Below are 20,405 nucleotides of genomic sequence, written 5' to 3' on the forward strand. Positions count from 1 at the left end.
ACAAATTATTCAGAAAATGGCACAATTCATTTATGGACACTTCCTTTCATAGTTGTGTATATCAGATAACAGTAACTTAAACTAAAACTATTAAAAAAACGTTTTAGGTGATTGAAATAAAGCTGAAATAAAATATAAATATTACATGAAAACCTTTTTAAAAAATTGGACATTTATAAATGTTGCCTTGGCAACTAATTTAAACAAATATGTTGAAGTTGAAGTACTAAAATGACTAAACTGAGAGTATATGCAGAGGATAATTAAGGACTGAATAAGATACCGCTGATGACAGTTTATAACAGAAACAAACGGGCATAATCAGAAACCAAGGAAACCAAAAACTAAACAGAGTAGGGAAACAGTCATTAGTCGTGACAGTACTCCCCCCTCCTGGAAGGTGCGTCCTCATGATAGTTCGAGTGTGGAGGAAGGGAGTGGGCTTTGGAGGAGGATGTGGAGCTGGTGGTGGACAGGGATGAGGAGCAGGAGGAAGCGAGAAATACCATGGTGGAGCTGACGGCAGGAGGAGCCAGGGTGGAGCTTTGGCTGAATCCCCAGGCGGAACCCGGAGACTGACGGCTGGAGGTGGAGCCAGGGTGCATGGAGAAACCGACGGACCAGGGCGACATCCACAGCCCGGAAGCCCAAGGTGGAGCTGCTGGCTCACAAGACCGAGGCAGAGACGGGGGCTTGGCAGGGTGACGATGGAGGGAGTGAGGATGACGGGGAACCCAGAGGGAAGGAGAAGCCTGGTGGAGCCAAAGGGGTGGAGGGTCGAGGTGCAGCCAGAGACCCGGAATTCCGTGGCAGAGGCAGAACGACAACTGACTGAGGCTGAGCTGGAGGGATGAGGGAACCCGGAGGAGTCTTAGGCCGTGTGTCCACCAAAGCGTTTTTAGCCAGCTGAAAACGCCAAGCTATGGGCAGTTTTGGTAGCGCAGCAATTTTTTCAGTTGAGACACTTTGCTTGTTATACGGAATATCTGCGAAAGTGTTACTATTATCTCATTTAACACATATTTTGTTTCATACAAAAACAACATTTTCTCTGGCTCTTGTTTTAAATTATTTTGTTCCGTTATTATGCTTGTTGTTGTCATCTGTTGAGGTTGTACAAGCAGAATGTGGCGGTTGGTCGGTGTGGTATTAGTCCCGCCTCTCCTCCACTGTGATTGGACGGCTGGGTAAAAAGTGACAGTGATCAGCGCTGCATTTTACACAAAGTTGAACATTCTTTAACTCTCGGCGACCAGTAAAAAACACCGGGCGCTCAGCGCTTCAGCGTGAAAAAAAAACGCTCAGTGCCTTGTTACGCTCATGGCTTTTTAAAAACGCGGCGCTCCCATTGAAAACAATTGAAACCCACTGAGTTAGGGGTAGGGGTAGAGCCGAGGAGCAGGACAACACCAGTGGAGCCGACGGATCCAGGGGACGTAACCAGTGGAGGAGATGGGACCAGGAAGACGGGCGGGAACATCGGAGAAGGAATATTTGTGGACAGGTCCGGAGCATCCAGATAGCCGGACTGGACTGGAGGAGAAGGTGCCGATTTGAAGGTGGGGACTCAGGAGGGAACTGGATCCGAGGACTACACATCTATAAGGCAGAGGTCCGCTCCTGGCTCTGGGAACGGGCTCGGTAGCTGTCTCTGGCTCGCAGATGAGGATATGGGAACGATAATCATAGATGGAGTAGATCGAGTCCATCTTCCTGGGTCGATATTTCATCCAGTAACGTTAGGCAGTTTTGATTTATATGCTGTTTGATCGTGTTGATGATCACATTATTTTACATATGCATCTGCTAACATATGCTATCACTTTTTTCTGCTTCTTCTTTACATGTCTTCTGATCTGCAGATTCAGTACTCTTTCAGAAGATGCATAATAGCACCCCCTACCTTATTACAGTGAAAACATGGAAAGTCAGAAATTTCCGTCAATGGTGGGGAAAGAGTTAAAGACAAACACTGAACAATGGAAACACAACCACAGAAGTAAATATAAACAATAATTAACAAAGGACTAAACTGAACAGAGAGTATATATGCAGGGGATAATCAGGAACTACATAATCTACAGCTGATGATAATTAATCACACAAACAAACAGGGACATGATCAGACACCAAGGAAACCGAAACTAAATATGGAAATAGGAACTGAAGGAAACAGAACAGAATATCAAAATACTAAATAATACTAAAATAACTTATTTTGCATCAACCTCAAAGTATCAAGCATTGCAAATGAACAAGCAGAAACGTTGAAACACCTAAATTAAGTTGTTAATCATATTCTGTGATGAATTGTTGTTAAAAAGTATGGCTTTTAAATAGATTTATGGAAGAGGTGTCATTATTTATAGACCCTGGTAGTAGCATTTGGTATCAGATTGAAAAGAAAATATCAACTTCAAATGAAAAGGGTTTGGCTTCTTGTGAATTAATTAGACTTTGAGTTGACTATTGTTGTATAATAGTAATTACCCTGTGCTCTACAAATAATAAAAAAAAAAACATTTTAATCTTTTTCAGTGCAAGACAAATCTCCAGTAAACCATATCAGGGTTATTAGGATTCACCAGAGAAGCCGCTTAAAGAATTATCATCACCTAGGCAACAAACAATTTGAAGCAGCAGTTTCCTAGCACCAACATTAACATTCAATTATGGAACAAACAAAAGTAAACAAAAAATGCCTAAAATAAAGAGGAGAATAAAAGGAAGGGTACCTCCAGGTAGGGTACTCCTTTCTCAAAGGATTGTGGGTACTCGCGGAGTGGCCTCTCTTCCTCCAGGAACTTGGCATCGTGCCCGTCAGTAGCAGGTTGGAAAAGGCCATAGTTTAAAACATCTCTTAGGGATTCGGTTAGACTACACAACACCTGCTGCTTCGCCTTCCATACGGTTGCATCAGGGTTGAACCTCAGACACTTCTACAGAGACAGATGGGGGAAAAAGACTGTTAGATAAACAAAATGATTCAGCTATTTGCATTTTATTATATACAAATCTTATATTATATTAACATAATATACTATAATAATATTACATTTCAATTTTAAATATTTGTTTTTAGATATTTTATTTATATATAGACACTACTGTTCAAAGATTTGGGGTTGATTAGATTTTTTTTATTGTTTTTGAAAGATGTATCTGATTATTTGATACAAAATACAGTGCAAACAGTAATATTGTGAAATATTATTACAATTTAACGGTTTTCTATTGTAATATATTTTAAAATGACATTTATTCCTGTGATGTCAAAGCTGAATTTTCAGCATTCAGACTTCAGTGTCGCATGATCCTTCAGAAATCATTCTAATATTGATGATTTGCTGTTTAAGAAAAATAATCAAATTATTGATTATTGACAGTTCTGTCCAGTGTGCACTAGAGGGAGACATTGTGATTCACTCAGGTGAAACAGCACTGCTTGTCGGATTAGCCAACCCCTGACCAGCAATTGGCCATCAGGTCATTAACATCTCATTTCAGTTAACATCTCAACAGTTCATTTGAGTCTTTGGTCACACTGTTAGTGCTAAATGGGAATGCGAATTGATTAATTAGCCTGTAGTAATAGCTATAATTAATAGCCTGCACAGGTGCCGTAATAGTTGATTATTAGGAATGTCAGGAATTCCGCACGGTTCTTGCTATGACATTGCCTAAAACTCCTTGCAGCCTCCTAGCTTGAGCACTAGCTCCCGGCTAAGGGACATGTTAGCTTCAAGCTGCTCTGGCTGGATTTTAGGACAGCAGCACTGTTCCAGGAACTGTGAAAATGGAACAGCCCTGCAGCGGGTTGCTTAAATCAAATCCCATCCTCTGACCTTGAGGAGTTGCTGTGATTGGTCCATGCATGTGTTTAGGGTTTAAGTCTGAAACAGTCAGTTTCCTGCTTTCTCTACCATGTTCCTCTTGAATGTGTGTGTGTGTACATTCAGTAGCACAGAGAAGTGTGAAATTTCTTCCTCCCTCTGTTATTCAGTCTCTCACTTTGCGCACAGCCAATCCCCATCACCATGGCAACCAGTTCATTAGTGGAGCAAGCTGCAGGTTGCCATAGAAACATCTCAGCAGTCCCTTGGTGCGCTATGGTATGGTGTGCGTGTTTCAGTGTGATCTGACGGAGTGTATGTGCACTGGTTGGGGGTTTCTGCTCGAGAGAGGTCATAGGTGTAGTGGATGACTTCACAAACAATTTGGAGTATCAATACATGTCAAGATCACTCAAATGTCACTCCATACAAGTGAAACATCTTGCATATGCAAGGATATGTGTAAAGGAATAGTTTGCCTAAAAATGAAAATGTCGTCATCATTTCTACACCCTCATGCCTTTTGAAACCCATAAGACTTTCTTTCTGTGTAAGTCAAAAGATGATGGCTGCATCCAAAATCGCATACTCTCTTGAGTAGGTCATTATTTTGAATAAGTAATTACTTCACGGCCGCAAAAAAAGTATGTTCTATATAGGATGCATGTGTGTAGTATGAATGTAATCTGGACATACTACATTCGCCATGTTGTCATTATCATGTGACCTACCAGCGTCAGTTACTTCACGGTCATTCACAAATCCTCTCCCATGGCCTCATGGGATAGTAAAGTGTCCTTCAAATGCACACTTCATAATCTCGCCGGAAGAAGTAGGTCATCCGGGTACTTTTTGCCTACTGTTTTTTTTAGTTCTGTGAATTCGGACACTTCTTTTGTCACATACGGTGTCATGTGCAAAACTATCATATGGCTTCAGACAGAATATAGCGCACAAGTCCTTTGGACTACCTTTATGGTGCTTTATTTATTTATTTATTTATTTATTTTTTGGCACTGGACACCCCCTAGTTCCCATCCACTTTCACTGAATGGAAAAAGCAGTGTGAACATTCTTCACAACATCTCCTTGCGTTTTCCATGGAAGAATAAAAGCCGTACAGGAGTGAAACAAAATGAGGGTTAGTACATAATGACAGAATTTTCATTTTTGAGTAAACTATCCTTTTAACACTATACGCACACAATGCAAATTATTTTTATTTTTTTAAAAGGCACACAACACAGATGCAGATGTGAGTTCATTTGTACCCTTGTGAATAATTTTGTTGGAATGATGATAATCAACCCGGAAAATGATTTATTATAATGATATCTAATTATAGTAATTTAGTGTTAATCTAAGAGCTATTATTTTCAGATCCAAACCACAGCCTTCTTCATAATACTGTCCTCTTTTTTTCCACTGACAATAAGCGTGACATCCTGTGTTGAGGAACAATTTATAGATAAAGGTTCTAAGCAGATTATTAAATTAAACAAAATGTACCTAAATGTCCTTGCTTGCATCTCCTGGACTAAAGGGTTTGTTGATAAAGATTCTGTTTAAGAGCTACATCTCTCCCTCACTTTTCCCTCTTTTGCCTTTTTCATACTTGTTTTTCTCTGTTCTTTATTCAGTTTTGAATCCATTACTTTGATTCCTATTATTTCCCTCTATACTCTATCTCATTAAGCTTAATTGGTTTCAAGAGGTACAACATTCAGTTAAAGTTAAGGTCCAGGGTCACATATACATATTACATACATGAACAAAATAATATTTTTTGCAATTTTGACACTCAGAGCGACAAATGAGTCTTTATCAAATAGCAATCAGGCAAGAATATGCTAATGTTAGGACAGATTTGATGTAGATATAGCATTTTTTTCAAGCTCGTATGTTTAAGTTCAGTAATTTCACTTTAATGACAATTAATAGGTACATAAAACATAAAAATACAAGCTTGATAAAAATGATCATTCTAGAAGGAAATTTCAGATGGCACTTAGAGGCTTTTGCATCTGAAGTCTTCATATACATATATATACATATATATATATATATATACACACACATATATATATTATATATATATCTTACTCTAGATAAGTCTGAACTATAGAAATGCAGTGTGTAGTTGTAGGAAAAATTATTTATATATATATATATAATATATATATATATATTTATATATATATATATAATGTCGACTTTAACAATCTTTGTTTCAGTATATACCAACAGTCAAATCAAATCAAATCAAGTATATTTGTATAGCGCTTTTCACAATACAGATTGTATCAAAGCAGCTTCACAGTATTAAAATAAAATAATACAACAAAGTTTGTTTCTAGTGGAATTTATTGATTGATAGAATAAAATTAAATATCCCCAAAATATCCCCAACTGAGCAAGCCAAAGGCAACAGTGGCAAGGAACCGAAAAAACTCCATCAAGCGGCCTAATGGTGTCCTAAAACTCCATCAGGTGACCTAATGGAGAAAAAAAAAAACCTTGGGAGAACCCAGGCTCAGTCGGGGGCCAGTTCTCCTCTGGCATTTATGAACTAGAGGCCGGATTGTAGTTTGAAACTGTGAGATTAACAATATTATATGAATGCCTGGCTGAAAAGATGCGTCTTTAATCTAGTTTTAAACTGGGAGAGCGAGTCCGAGCAACGAACAGTATCAGGAAGGCTATTCCAGAGTTTTGGAGCCAAATGTGAAAATGCTCTCCCTCCTTTGGTTGATCTGGATATCCTAGGTATGACCAAAAGCCTTGAATTTATTGATCTTAAAGAGCGCGATGGATTATAGGGCGATAGAAGATCCGTTAAATAGACTGGAGCTAAGCCGTTTAGGGCTTTATAAGTCAGTAGCAATACCTTATAATTAATACGGAACTTTATAGGTAGCCAATGTAGTGATGATAAAATCGGTGTTATATGATCATATTTTCTTGATCTAGTAAGAACTCTAGCGGCTGCATTTTGGACTAACTGTAGCTTGTTTATTGAGGATGCAGGACAACCGGCTAATAAAGCATTACAGTAATCTAGTCTCGAGGTCATGAATGCATGAACTAACTTTTCTGCATCAGAAACTGATAGCATATTACGTAGCTTAGCAATGTTTCTAAGGTGGAAAAAGGCTGTTTTTGTAACATACGAAATATGATTTTCAAAAGACAGGTTACAATCGAGTATAACACCCAGGTCTTTTACTGTAGAGGATAAAGTAACAGGACATCCTACGATGTCAAAGTTGTATTGTGAGAGGTTCTGTGGGCGGTTTTTTGAACCGATAAGTATTACCTCTGTCTTGTCTGGATTTAATAAAAGTAAATTGGTCAATTATAAACATTTTCAGTGGTCAAAAACCAAATGTGGGTCACTTTGCATACAGCTGATACTTTTTCTTTTAAAGAGGAATATCTGAAGAACAAATAATGTTAAAACTATAAATGTATCCCATTTCTTTTCTATCAGCTCAATTGCATAGAACATTCCTGTCTTGAGTGCCATATTATTTTTCTAAAGTTTTCAGTGACAGTTCAAAATGACAAAACTTTACAGTGACAGTTCAAAATGACAAAAAGCAATTGTGAAGGCCCTCGACGGTTCAATCTCAGAGATATGGAGATCTTAATGTGGCTCCTTGAGTAAATTGGTCAATTGTAAACATTTTCAGTGGTCAAAAACCAAATGTGGGTCACTTTGCATACAGCTGATACTTTTTCTTTTAAAGAGGAATATCTGATATACACATGTAGATGTACTGTAGGGTTAAAATTTTCATAAAATTTAATCATATCAACAATAGACAAACAACTTTTGCTTAAACAAACAACACTGGAACACACTATGTAAACATTCACAGTGCAGGGTGAAAAAGAATAGATTTAATAAAAATGGATTAATAATGGATTTAATAATAACAATTTCGGTCGAATCCTTTGCCAGCAATAACCATTTCCTGCAAATGCGGATCAGACTCGCAGGAGGTCAAGTGGAATTCTGCACTATGCTGCTTTACAAAACTGTTTCAGCTCTGCAATAATCTTGGGATGTCATGAGTGAGTCACACTCCTATAGTCATTTCAAAACATCTCAGTTGAGGTCAGGACTGGGCCTCTTGAAGTCAATTCTGTTGATGTACTTGTTGAATCAACTTCTGAAAACTCAAAAAAGGTTGAAAAATGGGCAGCTCTGAACGACATCTCAAAATCAGTGAATAATTACATGACATTCAGTAAAGATATATGGAAACCTTTTTTTTTTTTTTTTTTTGCAACCTGTGATATGAATAACTGAGCTAATCATTAGGAGACCACAATTTCAATATTATCATGAAAATATGATCAAAAAAATAACTATCCCCAATGATAAAGAAGGAAACCATTGCTGTAATCTGAAACGGTCTCATGTATGTAAATGTTACATTATGTTATTGGGTCATTCCGCGTCAAATCAACCAGAGGTCCCCAGCTCAAATTTTGTTAATATTTTTTTCTGTAGAAAGACAAACATAAATAGTGATGAAAGCCAAAATATTAAATGTCTCATGTATATTTTCTGAGTAATCCGTTATTTTGTAGTGACAAAATGACAATTTTCACGTGAGATTGAGACAAATTAGACGGGTGTAAAAATGACTTTAGAAAGATGGCAGCATCATTATTTTATTTTTACACAGAGATTAATAGGTATATTAGTAAAATATGTCGACTTTAACAATCTTTGTTTCAGTATATACCAACGGTGACAGTTCAAAATGACAAAAAGCAATTGTGAAGGCCCTCGACGGTTCAATCTCAGAGATATGGAGATCTTAATGTGGCTCTGTGAGTAAATTGGTCAATTGTAAACATTTTCAGTGGTCAAAAACCAAATGTGGGTCACTTTGCATACAGCTGATACTTTTTCTTTTAAAGAGGAATATCTGAAGAACAAATAATGTTAAAACTATAAATGTATCCCATTTCAGCTCAATTGCATAGAACATTCCTGTCTTGAGTGCCATATTATTTTTCTAAAGTTTTCATCTGTTCATTCCCACCCCTGTAACTCTAAAAATATTCAAGATATCTTAATATCTTTCTGGATTCTCATTCTTAATGAACTTTTCTTTTGGAATCTTCATTTTTAAGGCCCTATATAGTTCAGTCCCATAGATATGGGGATATCAAAGCGGCTCCATGTTCAAATAGTTGAATTTTATCCATCTTTAATAGTCAAGAACCAAATGTAGGTAACTTTTTAAACAGCTGATAGTTATTTTGTTTAAAGAAGATTGTCTGAAGAACAAATAACACTGAAACAAGAAATGTGTTTCCCTGTTAAAGAAGTGTTAAAAATATCTTAATGTCATTTTAGATTCTTGTTCTTATGAAACTTTTCTTTTGGAATCTTATTTTTTAAGGCCCTATGGTACAATCCCAGAGATATTGGGATGCCAATGTAACACAGTTACGATACTGCACATTTTTTATACGCTTGGTAGCTTCAGAAGCTGTTAAAACAAACAAAATCCCATCTTCCAAATATCCCTAAAACTGATTCAAATATAGATTCTTATAAATACACTTTTGAGAGCAAGTTAATGTGCCTCAACCATTTTCAGTGGATTTTTGGTACTCAGATATTATGTTTTATGCAATTCATTTGATAGAGGGAAACAAGATAAATTTCTAGTTTAAATGTTATTAATTATTCAGACATTACTCTTCAAATGCAATAAGTATTAGCTGTGCACAAAGTGAACCATATTTGGTTTTCGATAACTGAAAGAATTTGAACATGGAGCTGCTTTTAGATCCCTGTATCTATGGGACTGAACTATAAAGGGCCTTGAAAATGAAGATTTCAAAAGGAAAGTTTATTAAGAATGAGAATCTAGAAGGGTATTAAGAAATATCTTGAATACTTTTAGAGGTACAGGCATGCAAACTTTGGAAAAACAGGTGTGCAAATTTATGGCACTCAAAAAGTAGGCCTATGTTCTATGCAACTGCGTTGATTCCTCTTTAAAAGAAAAAAGTATCAGCTGTATGCAAAGTGACCCACATTTGGTTTTTGACCACTGAAAATTTTTACAATTGACCAATTTACTCAAGGAGCCGCACTAAGATCTCCATATCTCTGAGATTGAACCATCAAGGGCCTTTAAAATGAAGATACCAAAAGAAACATTAAGAACCAGAATCTAAAAGGATATTAAGATTTCTTTATTATTTCTTGAGCTACAGGCATGCAAACTTGAGACAAAAAACACAAAAAGTGCCTTTTTGAACGTCACCGTTCTACCGTGCAAAGGCACAAGACCGTTCTTTGTTTTTGGTCGAAAATGAGTTATTGATATTTTTGGCACATTCAAGACCTCCTTTATCATGTGGATAAGTATCTTGAGTCAATTACGTTGTTTTTCGAAAAAAAACAATGTAATTTATATGAAAAAGCGAAGTAAACTATATATTAGTACTCAATTCAAGCGTGTAGAAATGAAAGCGTAAATATCAACGTTATAAAATTAAGTAAAATTACTAAACTTTTCTCATACTGGTGTTCCCATCATGCACTGGGCCTTGAATAATCAATGAGGTTGGTTTTTCACTGTTTTCCAGCTGTATTTACACTGTTTTATCATTGCTTTTTATGTTAGGATTAGTAACTTGCCATTTTGTGACATTTGGAGTTCATTTTCTACTCAAAATGACACATTCAAACACCAAAACGATCCATCAAATGTTACCGTCATTGTGTATTGTCTACCAAGTATTGAGGTCTCTGTGTTCACGTAATGCTTAGCTTCTGATAGATATGGTGTCTCACACAATATCTATTGTATTTATTACTTAAATGTTTCTAAGTAAAGCATATACTTTAAAAGTGTGGTTTAATTCAATGTTATATTATTTGAGTGAAACGTATTGCAAAGGAAACTTCAACTAAATAGATATTATTCAACCTAAAAGTTAAAATTACTTATTTTCTTTGTTACTTTCATTTAACTTAATTAAGTAGTTTACTTAATACCATATGTGAAATTTACTTAAAAAATATGTGTGCAAAAACTTGCCAAATAAAAATTAAGTAAATTTACTAATTGTTTTTTTCAGTGCAGGCCCATTTCTGCAGGGCAAGAGCAGGGGGGATTAGTAGTCTTTAATGAGACCTATAGGGAAATAACCTTCACTGCCTCCTCCTCCTCTATCTCTCCTTCATTGCCATCTTAATGACCACTCACATCTAGTCTTCACATTTCCACAGACTTTATTTTCACCATTTTCCTCTTCCATTGGAATAAAAAAAAAAAAAATAATAATTCTGAGAATTTTTGTTATTGACAAATATTTATTTATTTTATTTAAAAAATAATTCTAACCAAATTAACTGAGGTTTATGCTTAAAGGGTTACTTCACCCCAAAATGAAATTTCTGACATAAATCAGTCACCCTTGTGTCGTTCAGAACCCGTAAAACCGTAAGACGGAAAACAAATTAAGATATTTTTGATGAAATCCGAGAGCTTTCTGACCTCTCCATAAACTGCAATGCAATGACCACTTTCAAGCCCCAGAAAGGTAGTAAAGACATCGTTAAAATAGTCCATGTGACTCCAGTGGTTCAACCTTAATGTTATGAAGCGACAAGAATACTTTTTGTGTGCAAAACAAACAAACAAAAATAACGACTTTTTTGAAGAATTTCTTCTCCTACGCTGTTCACGTTGTAAACACGTTGTAAACCCGGTTCTACGTCCGGGTTCTACGTCAGTATGCCGGCTTTGTATTGGCCGGATCCTGTATCAGCATCACACGTGTCGTGGTGCTCACGTAAAAAGCGACGGCCAATTCCGCAAGAACCCGGAAGCGCTGCACTGTGTTTACTATGTAAACAGTGTAGTAATAAAGTCGAATTTTTTTAAATTGAAAGTGATTGATTGTTGTGGGGATCAGAAAGCTCGGAACAGAAATTTAAGTTTTGGGTGAACTATCCCTTTAAAGTAAACTCCAATGGAGTAATACAAACCAATGTTATTTAAGATATACATTATTGCCTATATACATTCAAAAGTTTGTGGTAAGATTAAAAAAAGAAAGAAAAAAGAAAAAAAGAGTGAAATATATACTTTTATTTAGCAAGAATGCATTAAATTGACCAAAAGGCAAAAAAGACTAATATTGTTACAAAAGTATTTCTGTTTCTATTCATCAAAGAATCCTGGCAAAAAAAATTATCACGGTTTTCAAAAAATATTAAGCATCACAACTGTTTTGAACATTGATAATAATAAGAAATGTTATTATCTTGAGCATCAAATCATCATATTAGAATGATTCCTGAAGGATCATGTGACACTGAAGACTGGAGTAATGATGCTGAAAATTCAGCTTTGCCACCACAGGAATAAATTATATTTTATTATAAATGCAGTCTTATAGTCAGTATAGGAGTCCTCCTTAAAAAACATTAATAAATCTGAGTGACCTCAAATTTTGGAACAATAGTGAATTCTCTAAAAACAAGTTGTATTATTTTATGGAAGTTTGGTTATCAAGTACAGTAGATGTATTTTGTTTGAAGGATGTTATGATAGACAAAATACTGATAAAGATTTATTTTGCAGTTTAGTAATATTTTTCCTTCCTGCCTTGTCCTATCCTCTTTCCATCCCGCTCACTCTCTTTCTCCCTCCAATCCATCTTTACTTCTTTGCTGTTGCTCCCAGCTCTCAGCGATCACTAGTTCACAGACCTTCAGGCAGACTCTGTGGTTAATGAGAGTGAGATGCAGGGTTGCTCTGTTACTGCCCTGATGCCCCTCAGGGTTCAGCGCCCCACACTGCCAACACAGCTGTTCCACTAAATAAAGTCGCATACACTTAGACAATTATCAGCTTTCCTATTTTGTCACGTTAATCATTTTGCTTGCAGCTGCTGTGCAGTTTGTGGTAATATTAATACATTTCAATATTTGATTTCAAGGACATTTTGTACGATAAACTGTTTTGATGTCCGATGTAAAATCTGTGTCCAAAAGCGTTTAGTGCATTACAGGGTGAGTGGGCATTCCCGCGGCCCTACATTTGCTCGGTTGTGTTTGTGCACCTCCTGTCTCTCCCTGAACTCATTAAACCACAATTAACGAGCAATTGAAGTTTATTGAGGGTGAATTAGCTGGTATGTAGAGCAGGCCTAATGTACTGGGATTATGCGGACATATTACTCCACACAGAGGAAACAGAGAGAGAGAGAGAGACTCAAAAGAACATGGTTTGAGGCAAAACAGAAATCAGGAAGACATAGAGAAAGACATGAAACAGAATCTGAAAGATTTCCTTCTTTAATGTATACAGAGAATCAATAACAAATTCTTTAAAGTCGCAATATAACGGACGTAGCTTTTCGTCCATATGTGAGGCATCTGAGTGAAACGAATTATCAAAAAAAAAAAAAAAAGTAGGGTGGTAACTTGGTTCTATTGTTGGTTGTTGATTGGATGAAGGCAGATCTGATTGCAAGCTTGCGGTCGATTGTAAGAAAGGGGCAGCTAAATTATTGGAGAAGTCTGGCATACGCCAGAAGTCTTTCGTTCCACTGGAAGATCCAATTTGATTAAAAATGAATAGGTAAAATTTCAAAAAATATATGAAACATATGCATGGCTGAATTGTTCAGAATAACATCAATAACATGCAAACAGAAAATAGTTAGGGATAATTCAAATTAGGGCTGCACGATATTGAAGAAAAATGCGCTATGCGATAACTCATTAATGCGATATTCAATATGCGATACGATAATGCTTAAAGTGTGTGAAATAAACTTAAATTAGCTTAAAACTATATTTTAAATTATATAGCCTACATACGCGTTTCACATTCTTTTTGAGACAAGAAAACATCCCTACAACTTCTGAAAGTGAACATCAGTGTTTTACTGTAGCATAAGAAGTGTTATTTTAACATCAGTGTAAACCACTGGGTTTAGGGTTTCAGGTTATCCTACATTAGGTTTATTTAACAACAGAAACTGAATAATCAAATATAAAAATAAAACACTCCTTAGTTTTCCCTGCATTAATTAAATATACTGATTCTTATTAAAGCTACAAACGTTATTCAGCCAAGAGCAGTGAGTGATTTTCTCTTTGTCTTTTGTTCAAGACCCCAGTTATTGCAAGCTGTTGCGATATGCATATCGCGATATACATTTGCGATATTTTGATAATTTCGATATATTGTGCAGCCCTAATTCAAATCAAGATACTTTAATTCAAATCACATTAAATTAAATTATGTTAAAAGCTGTTTTTAATACTATAAACTGCATCATGAATGCATTGCTATATTGCAGCATTTGAGTCAGTCATATCATTTCTGCACAGGCAGGTGTTGCAGATGGGCTAAAAATCACAAGAAACATGTTTGGCAGAGTGTTTCGATCCAGCTCATATCACCTCCAGGTGTTTCACTGTCATCTTGTTTCATCTATCTACCAATCTTATACTAATTACAATTTGCTAGTGGCTTGTTGGACTAAATAGGCAGCTTTGGATAACTGAAACAAAGAAATAACCACTCATTGTCTCTCTCTTCCACTCGCACACAAACATACACGAACTTCCCCCTCACAAACACACACACACAAATGCACAAACACACACCTACATTAATTCTACAATCCAACAATAGGAGAGAGGGGAAAAAGCAAAGCAGATACTGTTCAGTTTTTCCAAAAACTAAATAAAAACTGAAAGACAGAAAGAGAAAGGCTGCCAGAAACCTTAAATATGCTAATATTTGCTTAATATCCAGCCTACTAAAATACCTCCATCTGGTCAATATTTAAATGCAGATATCCCACAATCCCGTGCTTGTGGTTTGGCAGTTAGTTGCAAGATTAAAATCCTGTCCGACTGAGTGATTTAAACAAACAAATTTAGCCAGATTGTTTTTATTTTTCTAGAAAAAGCATTACTTAAATTATTAATCTACCAAGAAAGTCTCTAAATATTTGCTTGGTTATGTCTAAAGCTCACAATCATTAATTCTACGATGCATCATTAGTGTTGTTATCATTATACATCATAATATCATTATATTAACTAAAACTATTAAAAAAACATTTTTGTTAATCGAAATAAAGCTGAAATGAAATTAAACAAACATTAGATATTACATATTAAATGTTGCCTTGGCAACTAACTGAAATAAGTTTAAGCTGGAGTACTAAAATTACTAACTGAAAAAAAAAACCTAAAACTGATATAAAATGAATTAAAACTACTGTATACAGAAATATATTTTTTAAAACGTATAAAAAATTTATAAAATGACAAAAAAACAATTGAAATAAGTTTAAGCTGAAGTAATAAAATTACTACATGAAATAAAACAAACTAAAAAGGAAATAAATCTAAAACTATAGAAACTTCAACAAAAACTAATAAAGCGATAAAATGGTACATAACAAAATTTCTAAAAATAATCTCATTCAAAATAATAAAAACTATGTTAGTATATAAATAATTCTAAAATAACACTGGTTATATTATGGTGCCAAATTATATTAGTGCCAAATAGCAAGTAATAAAAACGCTATCTCAGTCATTGGTCGACTGGGCTGTGAAGAGGCAAAGCAACTTCAATTTGACTTCCATTGAAAGAACACTCTGGGTCCAGGTCTACCAACCATTTTAATTAAATTATCAAGCATAATCATATTATTCATGAATCATTAATCTTTTGCAACTTCCCACAGTTATAGTGTGGGCTGTGGAGCATGATAGAACAGTAAACCTCATTACTGACATTCGAAGGAGTGAAGCACAACTATAAACACATCCTAGATGCTGTCATGTATTTCTGGTCTGGGAGGGAGCAGAGTCGTCGTTTGCATCTCTCTTGGCAAATGGGTCCACAGTGACTTTAATTAAAAGTGCCTGCTTTAATTTGTAAAATACAATAAACGGTTTACAGCAGTGGTGATTTCATTCCTCGAATCACTGAACCTCTTAATCAGTCTTGTAAAAAAAAAAAGAGCTTCACTTGAACCTTTTCATTAGGATACTTTAAACCCAGATCTTTTTCCCCTCTCATTCTCTCCATCTAAAACAGTTGAGGTCACCTTGAGTCTGTTTCCATTTGAAAGACATACAGTTGTTTACAGGATTTTTGTTGGGGTTTTTATTATTTGATGTTTGACTAGAGTCCCTTTACCTACTTTCCTTTGTTCTTTTATCTTCTCTCTCTCTCTCTCTCTCTCTCTCTCAGAATTTTGCTGACATTTGTACATCTGCATGGAGGACACGTTTGGATAAAAAAATACTCTCACACACACACACACGCACGCCGTTCGAGTGTACACTGGGGGGGGGGGGCATTTCAGCAGATCCAGTCAGCGTCAGCCCATATTTAAATATAAATTCCTGAGCTATCAGAATCCTGTAAAACCATAGTTTAAGAGTTCAAAGTAATTGGACAAGTCAGTGATTTATTAGAAACTCGTCAAATTTGTTGGATCACTGAGCCACTAATTACCACTACTGTTCAAAAGTTTGTGATGATGGGTAAGATGTTTTTGACAGAAGTCTCTCTCACACCCAGGCTGCATTTATTTGATTTATTTTAAAGGCAGGGTAGGCAATTTTTTTATTAACATTTTTTGTTGGTTGAAACTCTTCACATCCTGATAGCAATCAGTAATAGAAGTGGTCTAAATATAATTATTCTTTTTTTAAATATAAAAAATATTAAAAAAAATCTAATCACTGATACAATGTCCTACCCTCCTGTCAACATATGTATTTCCATACCTCCGCACACCCTGTTCGCGCATACAACACATCATCAGCGTGTTACGCAAGGCTATGCAGAGTTTTGGACAGCAGCCGCCTTTAACAGTTCCTCCTGAACCAAAACAACAAGCTTATGCTGTGTTCATGCCATGTCATAACCGTAATTACGAGATGACAACCCGTGGCGTTCTACCAGGAGCTGTTCACATCCACGGATTTATGCATTTCTATGGCAACACTATCAACGCCAAAGTAAGTAGCACAAAGTAAGAGCTCTGTAAGTTGTTTACATTCATTATTATTGTAATGTTATGTGCTTTAAGACATGAGGTAATTCATCACCGTCTCTCGTGACGCTTTGCAGACTCTGCTGTGTGCGTTCATGTGTTTTAAAGGAGGCGTGGCTTTGGAGACGCTCTGAAGGGAGGGTGAGATCTTATGCTTTCAAAGCTAGCTTGCTATTGCTAGCCTCTCTGAAATTGCCTACTCTACATTAAAGTAAAAACAGTAATACTGTTTACTGTTTACTTTGACTTTTGAGAAATCTGGAATGGTGTTTAAGCATGTAAAAAAGATGAATTATTGCTTTAGTCCGACAGAAATCCAACATTTAAAGTGCATGTAAACAAACTTATTGAAAGTGCTAATGACACCTCTGCTTTGTGGTGATAGAAGCAGCATTAAATACGTGTTTGTTGAGTGTGTGGCCCACCGCTCTGGGATCTATTTCAAAGTCAATTCATATTTTATACATGTATAAGGTAGCAGGTCTTTTGTGCAGCAAAGGTCACGTGTATTGACCAAGAAAACGTCTGGCTCTGTTGAGGGGAGAGCGAGGTCTGACCTGCCATAGCAGAACACACGCTCCAGACTCTTTCAGATGTTCACACTGGCACTGAACACTTGAGAACAGCTTTTCTAAGTCTGTGTAATTTATTCCTGCCCCTTTTTTCAGATTTCACCTAATTGATTTTTTGAACGGTGTTTGGCGGCGCTCTGACTGCCTGGTTAATATTTATGCTGTGGGCTCAACCAGGCATGGTTAGCAAAAGATGGATATTGCACAGAGTATGAGTGGGTAATTGGGAAACAGGTGTGGGATTGTGTGTGTGACTAACCGTCTGTTTGATATCAGGAATGCCAATCCGAAAGACCATCATAGCTATGTGTGTGTCGTCAGGTGCGTTGCTCGAGCTCCGATCTCGTAGCTTTCGCTGCTGTTGCTGCTGCTGATTCGCCGGCGTTTGTTGGGTGGGTCCAGAGTTGGACGAATAAGGGTTGGCCGCATGGCCCGGGTTGCCAGGTCGTAGCGGTCTGTCTCCTGGGAGTCGTCCAGCCATTGTGCCTTTTTGCCTGTGCCCCTCTTCCCTGCCTCCTCTCAAACGCCCTGGTCCACGCCTGATGTCATCTTCCTCATCCACATCCTCTTCATCATCCAACTCCAGCTCTCCATTCTCCTCCTCGCCTTCCTCGTCCACGCCGTCATCGTCCATTTCCTCTTCCTCCTCCTCTTCCTCTTCCGCCCCTGGATAAAGGTGTTGACTGTTTCCCAGCATCCTTTGCTGCTCCTCGTCGCTGGAGAGGGGGCTGAGCGGCATCGTCATGGCGACAGGGAGAGTGGCACCAGCGGCAATGGCATCATCCCCAGAGACACACTGTGAAAAGAGAGGAGGAGTGCAGGCATGAGAAATAGCGAGAGGTGGATGATGAGAGGAGGAGAGAGCAGACTGAGAGAACAGAAGTAGGAGTTCGAGAGAATATATAAAAGAACAAACAATCCCACATCACTCCATCACTCAGTGGCTCCCACCAAGTTGCAACAGGCCATTCATGCCAGACGTATTCTTGCATTTCGGCATTTTTAAACATGCACTAGAGTGACATCTTTGACTGTCACAACATGTCTCTGTCTCATGTCAGCGTCTTGTGCCACAAGCATTACATTTTGAAACTCAGTGGAATGGAACAGAATCAAGACAAACTTCTTTTAACTTCTTAAAACGTGGCGCTCACGGCAGGACTTTGAAAAAATAAGTGAGATTCGTTGCAATCATTACAGATGTCCGCTTAGTGCATGTTTACAGAGAAAAACAATGAACAACAGCCACGAATGCTTACAGAGAAAAACAATGAACAACAGCCACGAATGCATCTAGTTTGAACAGTCCCTAAAAGGAACTGTACTCCCCAAAATTTTCTTTGTTCATTTATTCTCACAAAAATTCAGTCATCATCATCATCATCCTGTGCACCAGCTTCACAGTTCAGTCCAGTATGTGGCAGAAATGTGCAGCTGCACACTAAATTCACATTTAATTTTCTTGTGCTCAAATAAAATTAAAAGCTGTAACACTGCTTAAATATAGGGTTGTTTTTCTGTTATGCAGATTTCTTAAAATATTATCTGGATTATTATTATTATTTTTTACTTTTTATTTTAGTTTTTACCATGCATACCATAAATTGGTGTAAAACATTTCTTGACTTTAATATTGGGTTGTTTTTTTACCTAAACAGGAGCACTTAACTGACCCAGTGAGCCTGCATGTAGTTGTTTGCTGACATTCTTGGGTGCCTTTTTAAGCATTAAAGTTAATCATGATGTACTGCCATTGTATTGAATTAACAACCAGATATTCTTTTGTGATTTAAAGTAAAAAATAAAAATAAAAAAAAATTAAAAAATAAAAAGTCATACAAATGTTTTATTCCTTATAGAACATTTCAAATTCTAAAGACACCTACATTCTGTTCCATTCCCGTCTAGCTGGTAATGAACGCAAGAACAATCTCCGTGGGAACGGCCCCTCGGCAAGAAGCCAATTCTCATTCACAGACTACAACCCCTTATGTCCCACTTGCCCTTATGCAAAACAAACACACTCCTTACAATGATAAGAGTCAACTGTCATGAACAGACACTCAAGCACTGCTTGTTTTACAACAGAGAGAGGACATTTGGCTTCCACCGGCTCTGTCTCCCTACAAGCATGCACTCTTGCACCTCTCGTATTACAGCACAGACGGGACTCTTGCCTCCACACACACACACACACACACACACACACACACACACTGACACACACAGACAGACAGCACTCAGCACAGTGTTGTAACTCCTCATATGTCCCAGATCAGCAACAAAACCACTGTAGCCCAGGACTCTCAGGCACTGAGAGTGTCTCTCCTTCAAACAGACCTCTTCAAAATAGGATTACTGTGTTTAGCTGAGGGAACAAAATACTCCTCTGTAGTGCCACTCACACCCAGCAACTGTAAGGGCTCAGATTCTGCACCCAAACGTTAGATGTGGAGGATATCATATGACAACGTGTCTTGTTCTTGTGCCAATCTGCCGTGGTTCACTATTATCCATTAAATAAAGTTTTTCAAATATTTTGATGCCAAGGACCCTCTAATATGATGATCCCTGATATAATGTGATGCGATATGATGCATTTTCCAAAAATAGCAAATCATATTATATAGGCAGCTGTATTTATACTGTGAAAAAAATATGAAGTATTACATTATAAAGACAACAACAGTTTTCAAACTTAAATAATTGTACTAAAGCAATTTATTAAAATATTATGTGAAAAAATATTTACTTTTTATATATTTTTGACAAAGTTTAAGTTTACCGATTCTTTTTACAAAACTATATGCTGATTTCCCTAAGAAAGTTTTTCCAGATATTTTAAGAACTCTGCACATAGTTATGTGTGGTGGTGGTCCAGATATTATTTAAAGTTTTTACAAAGTTTAAA

The 20,405-nt window shown here is 36.8% G+C and overlaps 1 protein-coding gene across 1 annotated transcript in view; it reads right to left on the reverse strand.

The window, feature by feature from the left end:
• Positions 1-18,871, reverse strand: part of shank1 (SH3 and multiple ankyrin repeat domains 1) — a 64,490-nt gene extending 45,619 nt beyond the window's left edge. Inside the window, exons 1-2 of the mRNA XM_084124794.1 lie at positions 17,754-18,871; positions 2,736-2,939 (exon numbers count right to left, since the gene is read on the reverse strand). Of these exons, the coding sequence (XP_083980920.1) occupies positions 2,736-2,939; positions 17,754-18,239 (690 nt within the window). The 5' untranslated portion in view covers positions 18,240-18,871. The remainder of the gene's footprint in view (positions 1-2,735; positions 2,940-17,753) is intronic.
• Between the last annotated feature and the right edge of the window lie 1,534 nt (positions 18,872-20,405).

This window comes from Abramis brama (genome assembly GCF_963993115.1).
Source record: "Abramis brama genome assembly, chromosome: 1".
NCBI classification, from domain to species: Eukaryota; Metazoa; Chordata; class Actinopteri; order Cypriniformes; family Leuciscidae; genus Abramis; species Abramis brama.